This window comes from Rhamphochromis longiceps, linkage group LG7, assembly GCF_057381845.1.
Source record: "Rhamphochromis longiceps isolate RC_006_pf linkage group LG7, R_longiceps_female_GT1.1, whole genome shotgun sequence".
Lineage (NCBI taxonomy): Eukaryota > Metazoa > Chordata > Actinopteri > Cichliformes > Cichlidae > Rhamphochromis > Rhamphochromis longiceps.
Window position 1 is genome coordinate 31,040,757 of NC_140563.1, and position 16,179 is coordinate 31,056,935.

Consider the following 16,179-nt stretch of genomic DNA (forward strand, 5'->3'; position numbering starts at 1 on the left):
GGTTCAGAGTCATACATCACACCTGCAGAGGGCTGTGATAAACACTGCTCGGGTTCAGGTCTGCAGGTTATCTGGCTATGTTAATATTTTTATTAAACCGACCAGGTGTGTTTAGTCAGTGGAGTTATAAAGCATGCAGAGAGGGTGAGGCTTAAAACCACAATCAAAAACATCATGCTTTAAGAGCACACCTCTGAGATTATAATTACTGCCACATGCAAACAGCCGGGCTTCGTTCGGTGTGGCATAAACGTGCCTAGCGCGACCCCTGCTGGACAAAGTGCTCACGTGCGGGGTAAGTGCAAAGAAGCTGCACTACCTTAAAGGAGCGTGTTTTCTAAATTATCGGGCCAAAAAACAGAGGTAACAAATATTCAGACGCAGCATTTTCAGCCTTCGGGCTGTTTAAAAACGTTTTTAGATCTGAATGCCCTTTTGCCAAATTTAGCCTGAATCTTCGGCGCAGACTAATTTTTTTGTGGGAGCTTTAAATAGGAAAGGACCTGGGCTTGTTTAAGTTAGTAAAGATATTTCACATCTCCTCCAAGAGGAGTCTTCATTTTTAAGACAAAAGGTGGAGGGTCCCAGGTATGCAATTCATAGGAGTCATAAGACCGCCCTAAACTGGATGACTGAAAATCTACATAATCAAACACCATTTTCAGTTATTATAATTAAGTAAGTAAGATGGGAGCAAAGCAAAAATAAGAAGTCTACACCACTCTTTGAAATATCAGCGGCAGTGCGACCTGATATGACTTATGTGCACATGCGCAGTGTGAACTATAGGGGGCGACAGGCTCCTGCTATCACGCTGGAGCCGGTAACGGGGCGGAGAAGAAGAAAAATGCAGTTAACTGTTTGTTTTGATTGCATTAATCAGCTCGTGTAGGTTAGCAGCAGTCAGCCTCATTCGATCTGAGTGGAAATATTACCGTATGGCTTCATTTTTATGAGCTACGAGGGTAAAGTGGGGAGGAGTTCAGATTTAAATAGTTAAAATCGACTAACTGGACCAGCTACTTCACATGTTAGCGAACATCGGAGCTTCCTTTAAACATTTTTATCCTGAGAACAGCGAAGAATAGGAGAGACTGTAATAATCACACGGTGAGTTTGAAACCTGACATTACTCTGACTCCACTTCCTGCTGTTGACACACTCCAACAGGCTACAGTTTAATGTTATCTTTTAGCATGTTAGCTTATCCGTCAGCACAGTTTAGTGTAGCTGAACTTGTCGGCTGTCAAAAGGTGAGCACAGGTGGGTTAAAGGTGGTTGTCATCAGGTTTAAAGTCTACTGAGGTTTATTATCTTTTTCTAATTCTACTGATTAACGTCATGTCAGTTTACGGTAATCCTCCGTTCCCCTCCCCAAAGCCACACCCACAAGGGCCTTCAGCTGTGGGAAAATCCATACACCAAGCTCCCCGTGACTGCGATCATACAGATCACATATGTCATTGTGAAACATCTAGGAATGAACTGAGCAACCAAGTCTTTAAAGTCTATTCATAAACAAATAAGTCAATAAATAAACCAAATAATGCCATTATATACAATGTAAATCAGTGTAGCTGTTTATGAATTTAAAAAGTAAAACATAATTTTGTAATTTTAGTTTGAATTTGTATTCATTTGCTTCAATGTGTAAGTGTAAGCCCAAGGGGCCGTGCTGTTTACTGCAGCTGCATTCGCATTCACATTGAACTGTCTGAATGTGAAAACACTGAGGCATTTTACTTTTCATAGACATCTATATATATATGGTGGTCTCAGAATCTCATCTCTGCTTTTTGCGGATGATGTGGTTCTGTTGGCTTCATCGGGCGGGGGCCTCCAGCTCGCACTGGAACGGTTCGCAGCCGAGTGTGAAGCAGCGGGAATGAGGATCAGCACCTCCAAATCTGAGGGATGAGTTCCTGCCCCAAGTGGAGGAGTTCAAGTATCTCGGGGTCTTGTTCGCGAGTGATGGGAGAAGGGAGCCGGAGATCGACAGACGGATTGGGGCTGCGGCTGCAGTGATGCGGCCGCTGCACTCCGCTGCACTGGTCCGTCATGGTGAAGAGGGAGCTGAGTGTAAAAGCGAAGCTCTCAATTTACCGGTCGATCCCTACCCTCACCTATGGCCATGAGCTGTGGGTAGTGACCGAAAGAACGAGATCGCGGATACAAGCGGCGGAAATGAGCTTCCTCTGAAGGGTGGCTGGCCTCTCCCTTAGAGATAGGGTGAGAAGTTCGGCCATCCGGGAGGGGCCCAGAGTAGAGCCGCTGCTGCTCCACATCGAAAGGAGCCAGCTGAGGTGGTTCGGGCATCTGACAAGGATGCCCCCTGGGTGGGGTGTTCCAGGCATGTCCCACCGGGAGGAGGCCCCGGGGCAGACCCATGACACGCTGGAGAGATTATATCTTTTGGCTGGCCTGGGAATGCCTTGGTGTCCCCCCCAGCTGGGTGTCCCCCCCCCCCCCCCCCCAGCCACCTCCTTCACTAGCTGAAGGAGGTGGCTGGGGAGAGGGAGGTCTGGGCTTCTCTGCTTAGGCTGCTGCCCCCGCGACCCGGCCTCGGATAAAGCGGATGAAGATCGATGGATGGATGGATGGATGGATGGGTGATTTAAGTGTTCTAATTTCTCTGAGCATTGTAATAGACATATTAATAACGTTACTTGTGTGAATACATTGGAAATCTGCGATTGTTCACCTCTGAACACTGGTGGGATGAGGAGGAGTGTAATCCATAGTTACAGAAACACCTTTAACACCTACACAGAGCTTTGTGAAGGCTTTAGGGGTAAAACAGCTTGTCTCAGACAGAGAGTGAGCTGAAAGGCTTCATATACCTCCTAAACTAAACCATAAATAGTTTAGTCCCGGGATAAAAATGTAGTGCTGTAAATGAGCGGAATCGTTCCCTTTAAATCATTCAGTAATCACACTACAGCTTATTGTGTTTCTGTGATACAAGTTAAATTCATATTTATCTGATTAGTCTTTCATGTCTCTGCTTCTCCTAGAGTGCAGGTGGTGTGGTCAGGGTTGTCCAACCTGTCCGTCAGACCTCCGTGTGACTCTTGTTTGAGTGGAGGGGGAGGGAACAGGAAGGAAAACACCTGGGGTCAGGATGCCTCTATTCTTCAGGAAGAGGAAGCCCAGCGAGGACTGCCAGAAGAGACTCGAGTATCAGCTGTGCCGGGTAAGAAGAAGAAGCTGCTGGTGCTAGTGTTAACGTATCTATCACAAATCCACCCGCTTACTCTTAGTTATCCTCCTCAGTCTAAGGAAGCTGGTGCTGATGACATCCTGGACATCTCAGCCTGTGGGCTGTCAGAGGTGAGAGGAAAGCTGCACTGATCCCTGACAGCCATCGTGTTGTGGTTTACACATTAACCTGATGAGTAACAGTAGCCTTTATTTCTCTTTTTCTGTTATGTTAGCAAACTACTAATACTTCTAAACTACTAGTATTTTTGCTCTCTGTATAGCTATATGAACATCTGTTTACTTAACCTATTTGTGGATAATCTGTTCATCAATATTCCCACCTTTTATACTACCCATATCTGTATATAATCTGCTCTTATTGCACTTACTGCTCTTGCACTTCTGATTAGAAGCAAATTGTATTTCGTTACCCTGCATATATATTTTATATATTTATACATGTGTTATGACAAAAAAGTCCTAATCTATCCTAAACAAAGGAAAAACTCTGCAAACAGAAGAGAAATGGAAGAGAGCAGGGAGTCATTAGTGGGAGCACTAATGAGTCACAATGTGAATCGATTAGTTAGCAGTTTTCGACTTCTATTAAAAAAAAAAAAAAAAAGCCAAGTTGGAGCTAAACTGTGTTTTTATTATTGCTATTTTTGCTGAGAGATTACTTCCAGCTGTGCCACCATCAACAGAACAGCATTTTTCTTTCATTCTTTTCTTTGAGTCTTTTATCCCATTTTTTTTCCTGAGATTGACTAAGATGTGATTAAATTGTGCTGGCTACAGCTAATGTTTTCGTGTGTTACATCACAGGCCCCCTCGAGTGCCTTTTCCATCAGCAAAGTGCTTCATAAGAAGGTGAGACAGAGTTGCAGAGCTTTTAAGTGGTTTGATATTTATTTACTCAGTGAAGAGTTTCTGCAAAAAATCTCACACACAATATTCCTCAGACTCCAGAACTTAGAGCTTCAACTAGTGCTTTAGCTCCTCCTCTTTTTAGCTATCTCTCTTCTGACTGGCCAACCCTCACAGACTAACAGCAGATAGAGCAATGAAAATGTTACCTCTGTTTCTTTCATTCAGGTACTTATCCTCCACAACAACGAGCTGCGGCATCTGTTGCCCAAAGGCATTGACATCAGCACCCTCATTACATTAAAGGTAAGCCCTGGGACCCTGTGACATCATCATATCCTCTTCATAGGTGATGGTGTTTCTCTCGTTTTTTGTTTTTAAACGTACTGCATTTCGAATGTGTACCTCAGCTTGAGGCTCATAGCTCATCATCGTTTTTAACTCTGTGTTACCTTAGAGTTTGTTAGAGTTAGCATGCAGATGTTAGTGCTGGATTTATTTTCTGAGAAAACCCTCCTGTGACCCTCCGAAGGTTTTAGACCTGCATGAGAACAAACTCACCTCTCTGCCAGAGGACATCGGGAAACTGACGGCGCTGCAGGTAAAGCCTGCTCTCCAGTTATACGGGAAGTAAGTGTGAATAAATGTCGTCAGCATCCACCTGCGGTCTTTCTTCTTCTGTCAGATCCTGAATGTGGAGAAGAACCGTTTGAAGGCCCTGCCAGATTCCATCGGGAACCTGTGCCTCCTGCAGACTCTTAATTTAAAGGGTACGATGCTTCCTGCTTGCTTGCTCTGAAGCGAGATGAGTCACAAGAAGCTAGTTGTGTATTTTCTTTTTCTCTAACAGGAAACTGCCTCACTGAGCTGCCGTCCTCTGCTGGTTCTCTGAGCAGCCTGCGGACACTCGATGTGAGTGACAACAACATTGTGACGCTTCCCAAAGCGCTGGCCTACATCCGCACCTTAGAGGTGAGGTGTCCACTGATTCAGACCTACAGGAAGGCTGAAAACAAACTGGTGTTTTATAAGTGTGTGTGTGTTTCTGTGACAGAGTTTTAGCCTTGATGCTGCCATGATGTCCTTCCCACCTTCGTCTGTGTGCACAGAGGGAACAGAGAGCATCCAACGCTTCCTGTGCACGGGTAGGATTTGCCGCTCGTGGTCACTCATTTATTTGTTGATTAACGGCAGAAAAACGTAAACCTACAGGGTTCCTGTCTGAGATCACAGTCAAGAAAATTAATCTTAAAATGTCTTATTTCCTCAAACTGTAGGTGAGAATTCTGTTGATTGCTGCCTTTCCTACTGGCTCACTGAGATTTAGTAGCTCCTTAGATTTACCACATAGGGCGCAGATGCTGATGCTTCTTTGCTGTGTTGGAAATAATGAGCCTGTGGCGATGACGCAGACTAAATTGTAATCGATTGATGGTTTCTTGTAACAACAGTGAAGTTTTTATCAGAAGTTTAATCTTTTCTAAACATGCTTCAAGTGAGTATTTATCTATTTGCATCAGTGATACAATAATAATAAAAAAGGCACAGTCTGTTCAGAATTCATAGAAAATAAATAATGATAAATAAATCAATCTGTTTTTACACATTAATCTTGAAATTTTAAATTTGAGGAAACAAGAAATGAAAATGTTGGTCTTTCTGTGTTTTCCCGTGCCGCGTCACAGATGAGGTAAGCAGATGATGATGCTGATTTGTTGTTCGGTTCAAAATGCAGAAGTGCACAGAAAAAAAGGAAAGATAGCAGGGAGTTTGTTTCTAATTTCCAGTATAAAGAAAAAAACTGGTTTAAAAAAAAGGATTTAAAAAAGGGTTAAAAATACAACATTTTTTTCCACACGACTCTGTGTTAGTTCTTATTTACTACGTCTTAAAAAAGGTCTTAAAAGGAAAAACTTTGATATTTTTAAATAGTGCAGGAACTGTGCAGCCTTTGGTGTAACAGCACGTTCATGTAAACGTGATATGAGCCGAGTGTGGCTAATGTTAGCAGCTCTGGCAGCAGTAGACTTCTTCCTTCGCTAGTTAGCGTCAGCACGTCTGTGTGAATGTGGTTTACACCTCGATCATATCGGTTGGCTTTGGGTGCCCGGTCTGCATGTTTTTAACTTCCTGTCACAGAAAAAGAGACAAAGCTATGACTTTGTCTTTGAACTGATGGTGTTGTACATGAATGGAACGTGAATAATTAGTTTAAAGATTTCAGATGCTTACAATATATTGCATATAAAAGAAATGTTGTAGAAAAACATCAGATGAGCTTAAGGTCCGGGACACCGGTTTAGCTCAGTGCGTTGAGCGGGCGGTCACATGCCATACGAGAGATATGGCTGAGAGTGGCCGGCCCAGGTTCGAAACAAACCCGTGGCTCTTAGCCGCATGTCATCCCCTCTCTTTCTCCTTCCGCTTTCCTGTCAATAAAGCTGAAAAAGGCAAAAAAAGGAAAAAAAAAAAAAGCTTCAGGTCTTCCACAACAGAGTTACTCTAAACAAACGGCAATAAATTCTACAAAGAGTTCAGTAAAATTCACAGATTTGACACGAACACAGACACTGAATCTGAAATCAGAACATGCATGTGTATTTTTACTGTTTCACTTCTCCCTCTCTCGTATGTGTGCGGTTACTTCTGCTGAGGCAGCGACTTTCATCTTGGCATTACCTCATGTTGTTTTAATCAGGCCGTGAGAATTCCTGGTCCAGCCTGCAGCTCCACCACTTTAACAGCATTGTACACTTTGCTGACCGTAGCATCAGGAGGCTTATGAACTCAAAAGACCTGCATATGCCCTCCTGGTTAATGAACAGCAGTTATTAAGGTGGAACCCATCTATAGAGACCAAAACTGTTGTTTTGGCACAAGTTAGAAGTTTTAATATCTAGGCTTCTCTGTGTCACATCACGGTGTAAACTAAAAATGTGCTGTATGATTGTTGTGGTTTGGGCAGCATGAAGGTGAATTGACTGGTTGGTTGGTTTGCTTTCCAGAGCTGGGAGAGGAGTACTGCCCACCCTCTCAGTACCTCCTGCCGGTGCTGGAGAGCGACGGCGGCAGGCAGAGCTCCGACTGCCTGGATGGGTTGGATGAGGCCTGGCAGGTACAGCTTTCTCTTGTGGAGTGTGTAGAGGACACGAACACCAGCTTCTTTGATACGTTTATGGATTTCTGTGTGAGATACTACAAGTGTCTTTCAGTGTTTCCTCTTTTTCTGTTGCAGAACAAATTTAGTGACTACGAGAAGAGAAAGGTTGGTGACAAGACATTCCTCATTTTTCTTCAACATCTTTTAATATCTTAGTTTTATCTAGTACCTTTTCTACTTCTTTCAGGCATACAAGTTTTCTTTAATATTTCCTGTGTCGTTTTTCTGCAACACCAGGGTGAAGAACAAAGTTATAGCACATCTTTCAACACAACTACTAGCTTTTACCGAACTTTTGAGTACATTACACAAAGAGAACAAAAGCCCTTCTCCTAGCAGAGAGCAGTTTTGATGTAATTTTTTTCGGTCAGTTTCAAACACGAGGTGCCATAAAGGACAGTACACGTATCTGATTTCCTGCTGTCTTCTGAAAATAACTTTTTTGACCACCAACTTCTCAACTGAAGCGTTACTGTGGTGCACCACAAGGTTCGATTTTAGGTCCCAGTTTAATTTCCATTTCTAGACTCTGATAAGTTTTGTAGTTCCTTTGCTGCTTTTTTGTGTTTTAATTGTTTCAGTGAAATTAAATATTCTTATTTTATTTGTTCTTATTACAATTTCTTGTTCTGTCCCCACAGAATTTTTTTTTTTTTTTTTAGCTTATTATTGTGGAAACTGGCTGCAGACTGTAGCAGTAGTTATTATTTAGAGGGCTGAGAATCTGCAGATAAGGCTTTCTGTTCAGAGGTGTTGCATTATTTTTACATGAGCTGAATAAAGTGAAACCTGTGTTTGAGCAGCTGAAGTTTGAAAGTTTTCTGACTGGTTTGTATGTCCTGCAGGAGCAGAAGCAGCAGGAGAAGTTGGCCTTCGAGAAGCACCTGGAGGAGAAGCAAAGGGAGCATACCCAGCTTGTAATGATGAAAAACTCCAACAAGGAGAACATCCTCAACTCAGTCCGACAGGTAATAACAACCGCCCAGAAGTCTTCTTGATAGGTTTAATTGTCAGCTCCTTCTTTCTGTTAACACCGAATCATCCCTGATGATGATGATTCTGTGTGTAATTCCTAAAATTGCCTGTTTTATATGCTGTGTGTGCCTTTTAGGAGCAGGAGAGGGTGGAGCAGGGCGTCAGCAAGCAGCAGAGAGCTCAGGAGGCTGAGAGGCAACTGGTGCTGGAGAAAGTCAGACAAGCTGAAGACAACATCAGCAGTCGCATCAGCAGCCTGCTGATGGACAACAACAGGTCTGAAGGAGGGGTTTCTGCGGATACTTTAAATATGGCGTCTCCACTGATGAGTCTGTGCTAACTGCAGTGTGTTCACCTTCATCCTTGCAGGCAGAAAAAGAGTGCAGAGTTCCTCCAAGCCATGGAGGAGGATCGGTGAGTGTTCTGACCAATGATCCATAACACACAGGGAAGAGAAATAAGACTCTACAACACAGCAGCACTCATCCAATTGTTTCCCACTTAGCTGTCTATTTCTGGAGCACTTTGTGAAGGAGATGCATAAAGTGCTTTCAGGGATGGGAGGGTAAAAAAAAAAATAACAGCAGGACAAAAGAACACTTTACAAACCAGTTTGGAGGGCTTGATTTTCATATTCTGATCTTAATGGAATACAGATCGTGAGTTGCTGCGTTGCTCCTGTCTGGAATCTGACTCCATCAAAGCCAGTGGTGATGCTGTATTGTGATGGAGGTGCTGGTAGTTGTGTGAGATATTTCATGAGGGTACAGCGTGGTCCTAGTTGGACTTCAGTTGATATCTTGTCAACACATTACAAAGATGTTTTGTTGATAAAGTCACAGTGATTGTTTCTTCACATCCTGTTTAGGACTTAGCCGTTTTAAACACAGGAAGTTATAGAAAGTTCCTGTAAGTCTGCAGTGAAATGCTGAAACAAAATGTTTTCCCCTCAGGATCCGTATGGAACATCTGACCACCATCACGCAGGAAGAAGCTAACTCACTGAGGAAGAAGGAGGTGGCAGGTATAGAGCTTGTCTCATTCAGGCATTAAAACACATAATTTTACTCAGTTTTTTCTACTCTGGCTCTGTATGATATCATAGAGAGGGGATCTCCCTAATATGGTCATCTCAGGTATGGAAAGTTGATACTTAAAGTGTGAGATAAAGAAGGATTATTTTGAAGTCTGAATCATGCAAAGCTACTCTAAGAATGAAAACATAGAGCTGGAAAAGACAAAAACGTAGCTAGCATGCTCCTCATGTGGTGTTTTCTTCCCCTCTCCTTGCTCTCTGTTTTTAGCGGCCATGCAGAAGATGCTGTCTGACAGCTGCGCCATGAGCCTCCTCCAGGAGGCCAGTGACTACCGCAGACAGAGCCTGGTCACTGAGGCCTGCAGGAGGTCAGAAACACACATATACACAAACCATAAACAGGGAGACCTGTGACAGCTTTTGGAAAGATGTTGTAATCTCTTCTCCTTATGTAACAGTTTAGAGAATTTAGACAGGAAGTTTGACAAGATGCTGTGCCTCCAAGTTCTGGACAAGTCCAAAGCTATCGCCCAGATCTTACAGGAGGTAGGATGAGTAGAAATCAAACCCCCACTCTGTTTAAAGCTGCTGGACTCGGTAACCCACCTCGGTGACCTGCCTTGAATGGTTGTCTTTGCAGGAGGAGATGCAGAAGGCAGCATTCCAGGCGCTGCAGCTCCAAAAAGACGCCGTTCATGGGTACATCCGTAACCAGGTCGGTGACGATGCATCATTGTTTTTTTATTTGTTTTTTTATTTTGCTTTGTTTTGTTTTTACAGCTCGTTTCTGCCAGAGGTCCAAAAAACTCAGTTAATTCAAGTCTAAGGAAAAAAAAATAGCTGAAAATGAAAAGACACTGGGCATTAACGTCATTTTACTTTTTCCCACAATCTGCTCATAATCAGATTCATCTTACTCATCCTAACAGTAATGAAGATGTCCAGTTTAAGTTGCTTCTCATAGATTATTATAGCCTCGGCAGCATGTCCCCTCTCCTTGCTTGCCTCATGTCTGCTTCTCCACTGTCCCTCAGATCCATCTCATAGAGGGTGAGTTAATGCAGCTGACTAAACTGGAGATTAAAAGACGCAATCTGGATGCTGAGAACCTGCAGGTGGGTGTCACCGCCTTCTTTGTTTGCCCTCCCATGTTTATTTTCACTTCCATGTCATCGCTTCATGGCAGCAGCTTTAAATGTGCGACTTAAAACGAGTGACAGAGGCAACTACAGTAAACAAACTGTTAAGGTTTTAACTGGCTACCAGTGAGGTTTCAGGAAGAAAGCTTAAAAGCAAAACAGCAGCCAACATTAGACAGTCCTTTTAACTGATCGAGCTGCGATCAATAAAAATGCAAAGAACTGTCAATGCAGGGTTATCAAAAAACAAACAAACGCAAGACTAAAAAGGTGTTCCCCAAGGTTCAGTTCTGGGACCACTGCTATTTATTTTATATGTAAATAATTTCAGTCATATAAGACAAGTACAAACTTGGATTTTATGCTGATGACATGGTGATGAACTGCTCTGCACCTCCTCAGGACCACCTCTCTGTCAGCAGCAGACAGCTTTTAATACAGTACAGCTCAAACGGTGTGATTTATGCTGACAAAAGTAAACTGATGAAACTGTTTCATGTTGTGTATTTTTGCTGTGTATAGTCACGTGTGTGCTGCTACTTTATGCGACTGCTGTTGGTTGTACTGCTGTCTGCTTTGGTGCGGAGGAAAAGATTCATATTAACTCATTCATATTAGTTCTTTTTTATTTACTTATTTTTAACGATGGAGTCACACTGCATTTTTTCTATGGTATTTTATTATAACATTGCACTCGAGTCCTGCATGGCCTTTTGAATTTGATATCCAATTTTTTTTTGTGTAATATTTAAATTTAAGTTTTTGTAATGTTGAATAAATAAACCTTAGTACTAACAAACATTGACTGCCCACAGCTGATAATGATGTGTGTGTAACGTCACTCCATTTGTGTGTGTTTGTGTGCAGGAAGTTCTGGTGGAGCAGCGCACGGCGCTCAGCGACATGTTGCAGCAGCTGCTGAAGCAGAGAGACCAGCGAGAGCAGGAGCTGCTGCAGGTTCTGGTGAGGAATTATCTCGTGGCGGTTTTGTTCTTCTTCTCCTAATTTCCTGTCATGTTTCTCCACTTCCTGTGGTGGGTGTTCATATTAAACATTAAGGTTCAAATAATGAGGTCAGCTTCCATACAGCAAGGCTTTGGTCTACTCTTAGTACTCCGTTTCATATAGTGACCTGAAACAGAATGGGCTCAGCATAGTCAACTTGTACCCTCTGTTTGTGAGAGGCAGCCAGTCAGAAGAAAGTTGGCCTAAAGGGGGAGGAGCTCAAACAGGTTGTTTCAGAGAGATGATGAAGGCTGCAGGTCTTGCAAGTCCCAGTATAAGATGAAGAAGTTCCACAACTCTCGGTGCTGAATCCAATAGAATTTGCTTTGTACATCCTTCCTTTATGTGGTGTCATTCAGTCATTTTCTGACATTTTTTTAATCATTTCTATACTGATGACATTCTGCTGTGTGCGTCTTTTAAGCCTTAGCGGATGAACAGATAACCGTTTATCTCGCACTATCTCTCCATCAATGATCTTGATTGGGTATTGTGTGATTATTGATCCTCCTGAACTATATAAATGTCAGTCAAACTCTTTCTACCTTCTCACAAGTCCAGCGTTCGTGATCTTTTCATTATATTTGATTCTTCTTTGAGCTTCAACTCTCATGAAAAATCAGTTTCACAATCCTGTTTCTTTCAAATACATTTCTGGTTTCTTTTCTTTTATTCAGTTTTAACTTTTACATTTTGTATTGCAATTAAATGCATTTTAATTTTCTATTATATTTTAATGTTTTTATTCCTTTTGTTGTTATGATGGCTTTGTGACCAGATGTCTATGAAAACTACTTTATAAATAAACTTTATACCTGTTTGTAGAGTTTGTGTTTCCTGTTCTGAGGATAAACAAAAACCCATGTTGTGTTTTTCAGGCTGAGATGGAGCTGAAGTCTGAGTCCAACCAGCAGAACTACTGGATGATCCAGTACCAGAGGCTGCTGGACGCTAAGCCGCTGTCACTCCGCATGCAGGTTACATAGCACAGATGAACATCTGCAACATCTGGAAACAGAGTGTGGCATCCCACCTAAAGCTGTAATCTCTCTGCAGGAAGCGGGTGTGGAGAAGGAGCTGGTGAACTTGCTGTGCAAACTGTCCGCTCAGCACTACCTGCCCATCCTGGCTCATCATCGAGTGACGACCGAGGCGCTTCACCACATGAGCTCCTCCGACCTCAAGAAGGTGCGTCTGCAGCGCAAGTTTCTGTCTGGGCTGCTCGATTTGTTTTTTGTTTTTATTTTTTAAAATGTTTATCTTGATTATCTGTCATATTAACTGGAAGCCATTTGATTGGCCCAGGTCTAGTTTCTGCACCAGCATCTGTATGAACATCAACATCAAATAATCAATCTCCAGCGTAATGAAACAGAAAATTGGTTTATTTCACTCCATTATTTAGTTACTACTTCTGCCTTATTGAATATTAAAGATGAGATTGTTACCAGAGACAGGGCTCAGCCTGGCTCTGGATCCAGCAGTGTTTTGGACAGATTCTTACTTTTGACAGATCAGACTAAACTATACATTTGATGTTGTTATTTTCATAAATCGGGTAAAATTAGAAAAACAGGGAGGTGCTGTTTTGATGGTCTCTACTCTGAAGGTGAATGGTGTCTTGATTCACCTTCGTCACTGAGTAGCTGACATAGCCATCTGCAGGTTTCTATTCTCCAACTGGATCATGTTGCATTTAAAGATAATCTCAGTGTAACTTTTAAAGCTTTGTTTTTTTGGATCCATGGTGCCATGTCACATCCAGGTTTATGAAATCATCAGCTTTATGGAATTCTTTGTTTTCAGTTGGGCATCAGTGAAGCAGGAATCCAGAAAGCTCTTCTGAACTGGGCCCGGGAACGCCAGCCTCAAGGTACAGTCCACACATCACACCACAGCTGAGCGTTAGTCACATTGTAACACTGACACACTGCAACTGTTTAATGGGACAGAGATGTTAGATTTTCAGTGTTTAGCATGTGGAAAGTGACGTGATCCGTTTCCTCCTCTACAGGACCTTGTAAAGTCACCAAGCAGGAGGCGGAAGTGGAAGTCACCCCCTCTGCGCCATCTCCTTCCCCGCCTCCGTTCTTTCCCAGCACCTCAAACATCCAAATGCCCAGCCCACCACTCACCCCGGGGACCCCGGGGACCCCCGTCACCCCGTCAGCACCTACCCCTGTGGAAGGGCCGGGAAGCTCAGACTGTGTGGTCTGCATGGAGACCGGGGTAAGAAATGCTAAAATGGTCATGAGTTTAGTCTCAATGAGATTATAAGATCAGATGTCAGATTTGAGAGCAGAAAACACGTTTTTAGCATAAAAAACTGTTTGGGGTTTTAATAAAGGGGCAAAGTGACAAGTTTGACTGACAGGCATGATCTCAGTTATACAAACATGATTTACTGAGGTTTAGTACAAGTGTTGCTGCTGGGAGCATTAATGCATTAGAAATGAGGAGGAGGTGTTATCAGGATGAACGCTGAACCATTGTGCTCTGAAACCTGGATTTTCTGATTTTTTTTTTTCCCCCTCATTTCTGATCTGATCTTAAATGGCAGTAAAACTTAACAAGTTTTATTCACCAAAACTGGAGCTCAGGCTTCTCGGTCAGTCTGTTGGTACAGCATCCTCACAGCAGCCCTATTATTGGCTAACTGCACTGAAAAGGCTCCAACAGCACAAACATGGTCCTGAGGTCCAGTTCAGGGACTCCAGTTAGCTGAGGTGAAGCCAAGCAGCTACACTGCCTGTGTGGCCATCCACCTGTCTGTCAAAGAGGCCACGCCCCTATTAATGCAAACTGTTCTTCAGATAAGATCCAATGGGACTGACACGCTTTTGGAGCCTTGTGTGGCCACTAGAGGAACTGCAGTTTTTGGCATGAGAGGTGTTAGTTTTTACGTTTTTTCCACTGTTAAGTATTTTGGTAATAACAGTCTCCACCTGCATGGGTGCAGAGGAAACAGGAAGTGCTGATGGCTCATTCAAGATGGTGAGAACCAGGACAGCCTGAAAGATGGCTTCAAAGTTCAGATTACTCACTGTCTCTCCTGTCTCTGCAGTCTCAGGTGATCTTCCTGCCGTGTGGTCATGTGTGCTGCTGTCAGGTGTGTAGCGATGCCCTGCAGAACTGCCCTCTGTGCCGGGCCAACATATCCCAGCGCATACGCCTCTACCACAACTAGACCCTCTTCCCTCACAACTGTCACTTTCAGCTATTTATGCATGACGATGAAGCTGCTGCTGTGTCGTGTCGAGAAGCTTTTAGTGGGTTTTTAAAGCGCTGAGCCACTTTTCCTGTAATCACCAAACTGTATTCTGTGAAGGACATTCTCAGATCTTTTTAACGTGTTTCCAGTCGTCTCTGGTGGATTTATTTGTGTCTGTTCTGTTTAAGTTGTGTAATTTTTATTTTATGTGATATATAAAGAGCCGAGTGGATGACACCACTCACTGACTGTTCACTGCCTTCATGACTGATGCGTGCCTTTTTCTATGACTTATTTTTTAATTTTTTTTTTAAATTCTAGTGTAGTAACTAAAGCTTAACGTTTAAATAACTCAGTATAATCTGGTGATCCTTAAAGATTTCTGTCCTCATTGCTCATCGTTTCCATCTCTGATTCGGCCTCTTACTGCTGCTTTTCCTTTCGTCCATCTGTTTCACCTGTACCATGTAACAAATGTCACCTGTCTGTGTGTAGCATCACTAATGCTGGTGTATTTTACCAAGTGCTCTTAACCTCTCGCATGCTTCAGTAAAGTCTCTCCTTTAAAAACTCCACATGAGTTTGTTCAGTGTCAGAGATTCCACCTCAGTGTCAATGTGATGATATCGTCAGACTGTATGAATATAAAATCCATACGTGTCATTTCCTGTGGTCAGAGTGGGTGTTTTTTTTTTATTGATTATAACTACACAGGCAGATATCTCAACACAGTGTATGTATATAAACATGAGCTATAAAACAACTACACACTCATTTCTGAGCTTTTTCTACCTTTACTGTGACCTTTAACGTCGATTTGAGGGTATAACATTTGGATTTGATTAAATCCTGAGTTCCATTTTATCGAGCTATTGATGAAGTTGGAAGGCTGGAGCAGTGTGATCAGAGATGTTACCTGGATCTAAGCCCAGCCTTGAAATATTCTGGATTTTCACTCAGTGACAGCACCTTTTCTAAACTTATTCACTATACTATACATTGAAATGATTATATGTTGGACATAGTGTGCTAGGCTCTTCCACAGAGTGACACTGAAATTAAAAATCTAAAGTTCTCACAGTTTGTTCAGTGTGAATCTTGTTTCCTGTAACTCGGCACAAAATCTGCTTCTCGGACTATGAAAGAGTATTTTGTATTTCTTCAGTGGTTTAGTGACCATCAGATCAATCACAAAAGTGCTCTTATTCCATAGATGACAGTCCCTGTGACAGCATATGAAGTGCTTTAACCAGTCCATTTATCATAATACCAGAGACTGTATCAAATGATTAATAATCTATAAAGAAATTTTTAAAAAAGAAAAAGAAAGTCTCTGACTTTTTCCAGAATATTCATCTGTTGTGGTTCAAGGTGAAGGAGTGAGGAGGTTTGCAGGAAATTTACTTGACCACGAGGTGGAGACAAACACAGAGCAGTCACTGTTTGATATTTGACATAAGACAACATTAAGCACTGTAGGCTAATATAATTTTTAAATGAGACATAATGAAGCTACATAGTGGATGAATCAGGAAATTAAATTAAAAAAATATGTTTTTTTAAGATGTTTTAGGCTCAAATTTAA

The 16,179-nt window shown here is 42.4% G+C and overlaps 1 protein-coding gene across 1 annotated transcript; it reads left to right on the forward strand.

Moving 5' to 3' along the window:
* The first annotated feature begins 804 nt into the window (after positions 1–804).
* On the forward strand, positions 805–15,699 carry lrsam1 (leucine rich repeat and sterile alpha motif containing 1). Its single transcript, XM_085413337.1, has 25 exons — positions 805–1,110; positions 3,015–3,193; positions 3,274–3,330; positions 4,027–4,071; positions 4,297–4,374; positions 4,601–4,669; positions 4,754–4,838; positions 4,919–5,040; positions 5,123–5,213; positions 7,074–7,183; positions 7,304–7,333; positions 8,074–8,196; positions 8,340–8,479; positions 8,573–8,617; positions 9,157–9,227; positions 9,508–9,607; positions 9,698–9,785; positions 9,880–9,954; positions 10,274–10,354; positions 11,246–11,341; positions 12,262–12,360; positions 12,440–12,571; positions 13,190–13,256; positions 13,398–13,612; positions 14,448–15,699. The coding sequence occupies exons 2-25, from the start codon at positions 3,122–3,124 to the stop codon at positions 14,568–14,570; spliced, it is 2,214 nt and encodes a 737-aa protein (XP_085269463.1). The 5' UTR covers positions 805–1,110; positions 3,015–3,121; the 3' UTR covers positions 14,571–15,699.
* Positions 15,700–16,179: the final 480 nt, after the last annotated feature.

Coding starts and splice junctions, on each gene's coding strand:
- lrsam1 (XM_085413337.1), top strand. CDS start 3,122: ATGCCTCTATTCTTCAGGAAGAGGAAGCCCAGCGAGGACTGCCAGAAG. Junction 3,331..4,026: donor CAGCCTGTGGGCTGTCAGAG/GTGAGAGGAAAG, acceptor GTTACATCACAG/GCCCCCTCGAGTGCCTTTTC. Junction 9,786..9,879: donor TCGCCCAGATCTTACAGGAG/GTAGGATGAGTA, acceptor TTGTCTTTGCAG/GAGGAGATGCAGAAGGCAGC.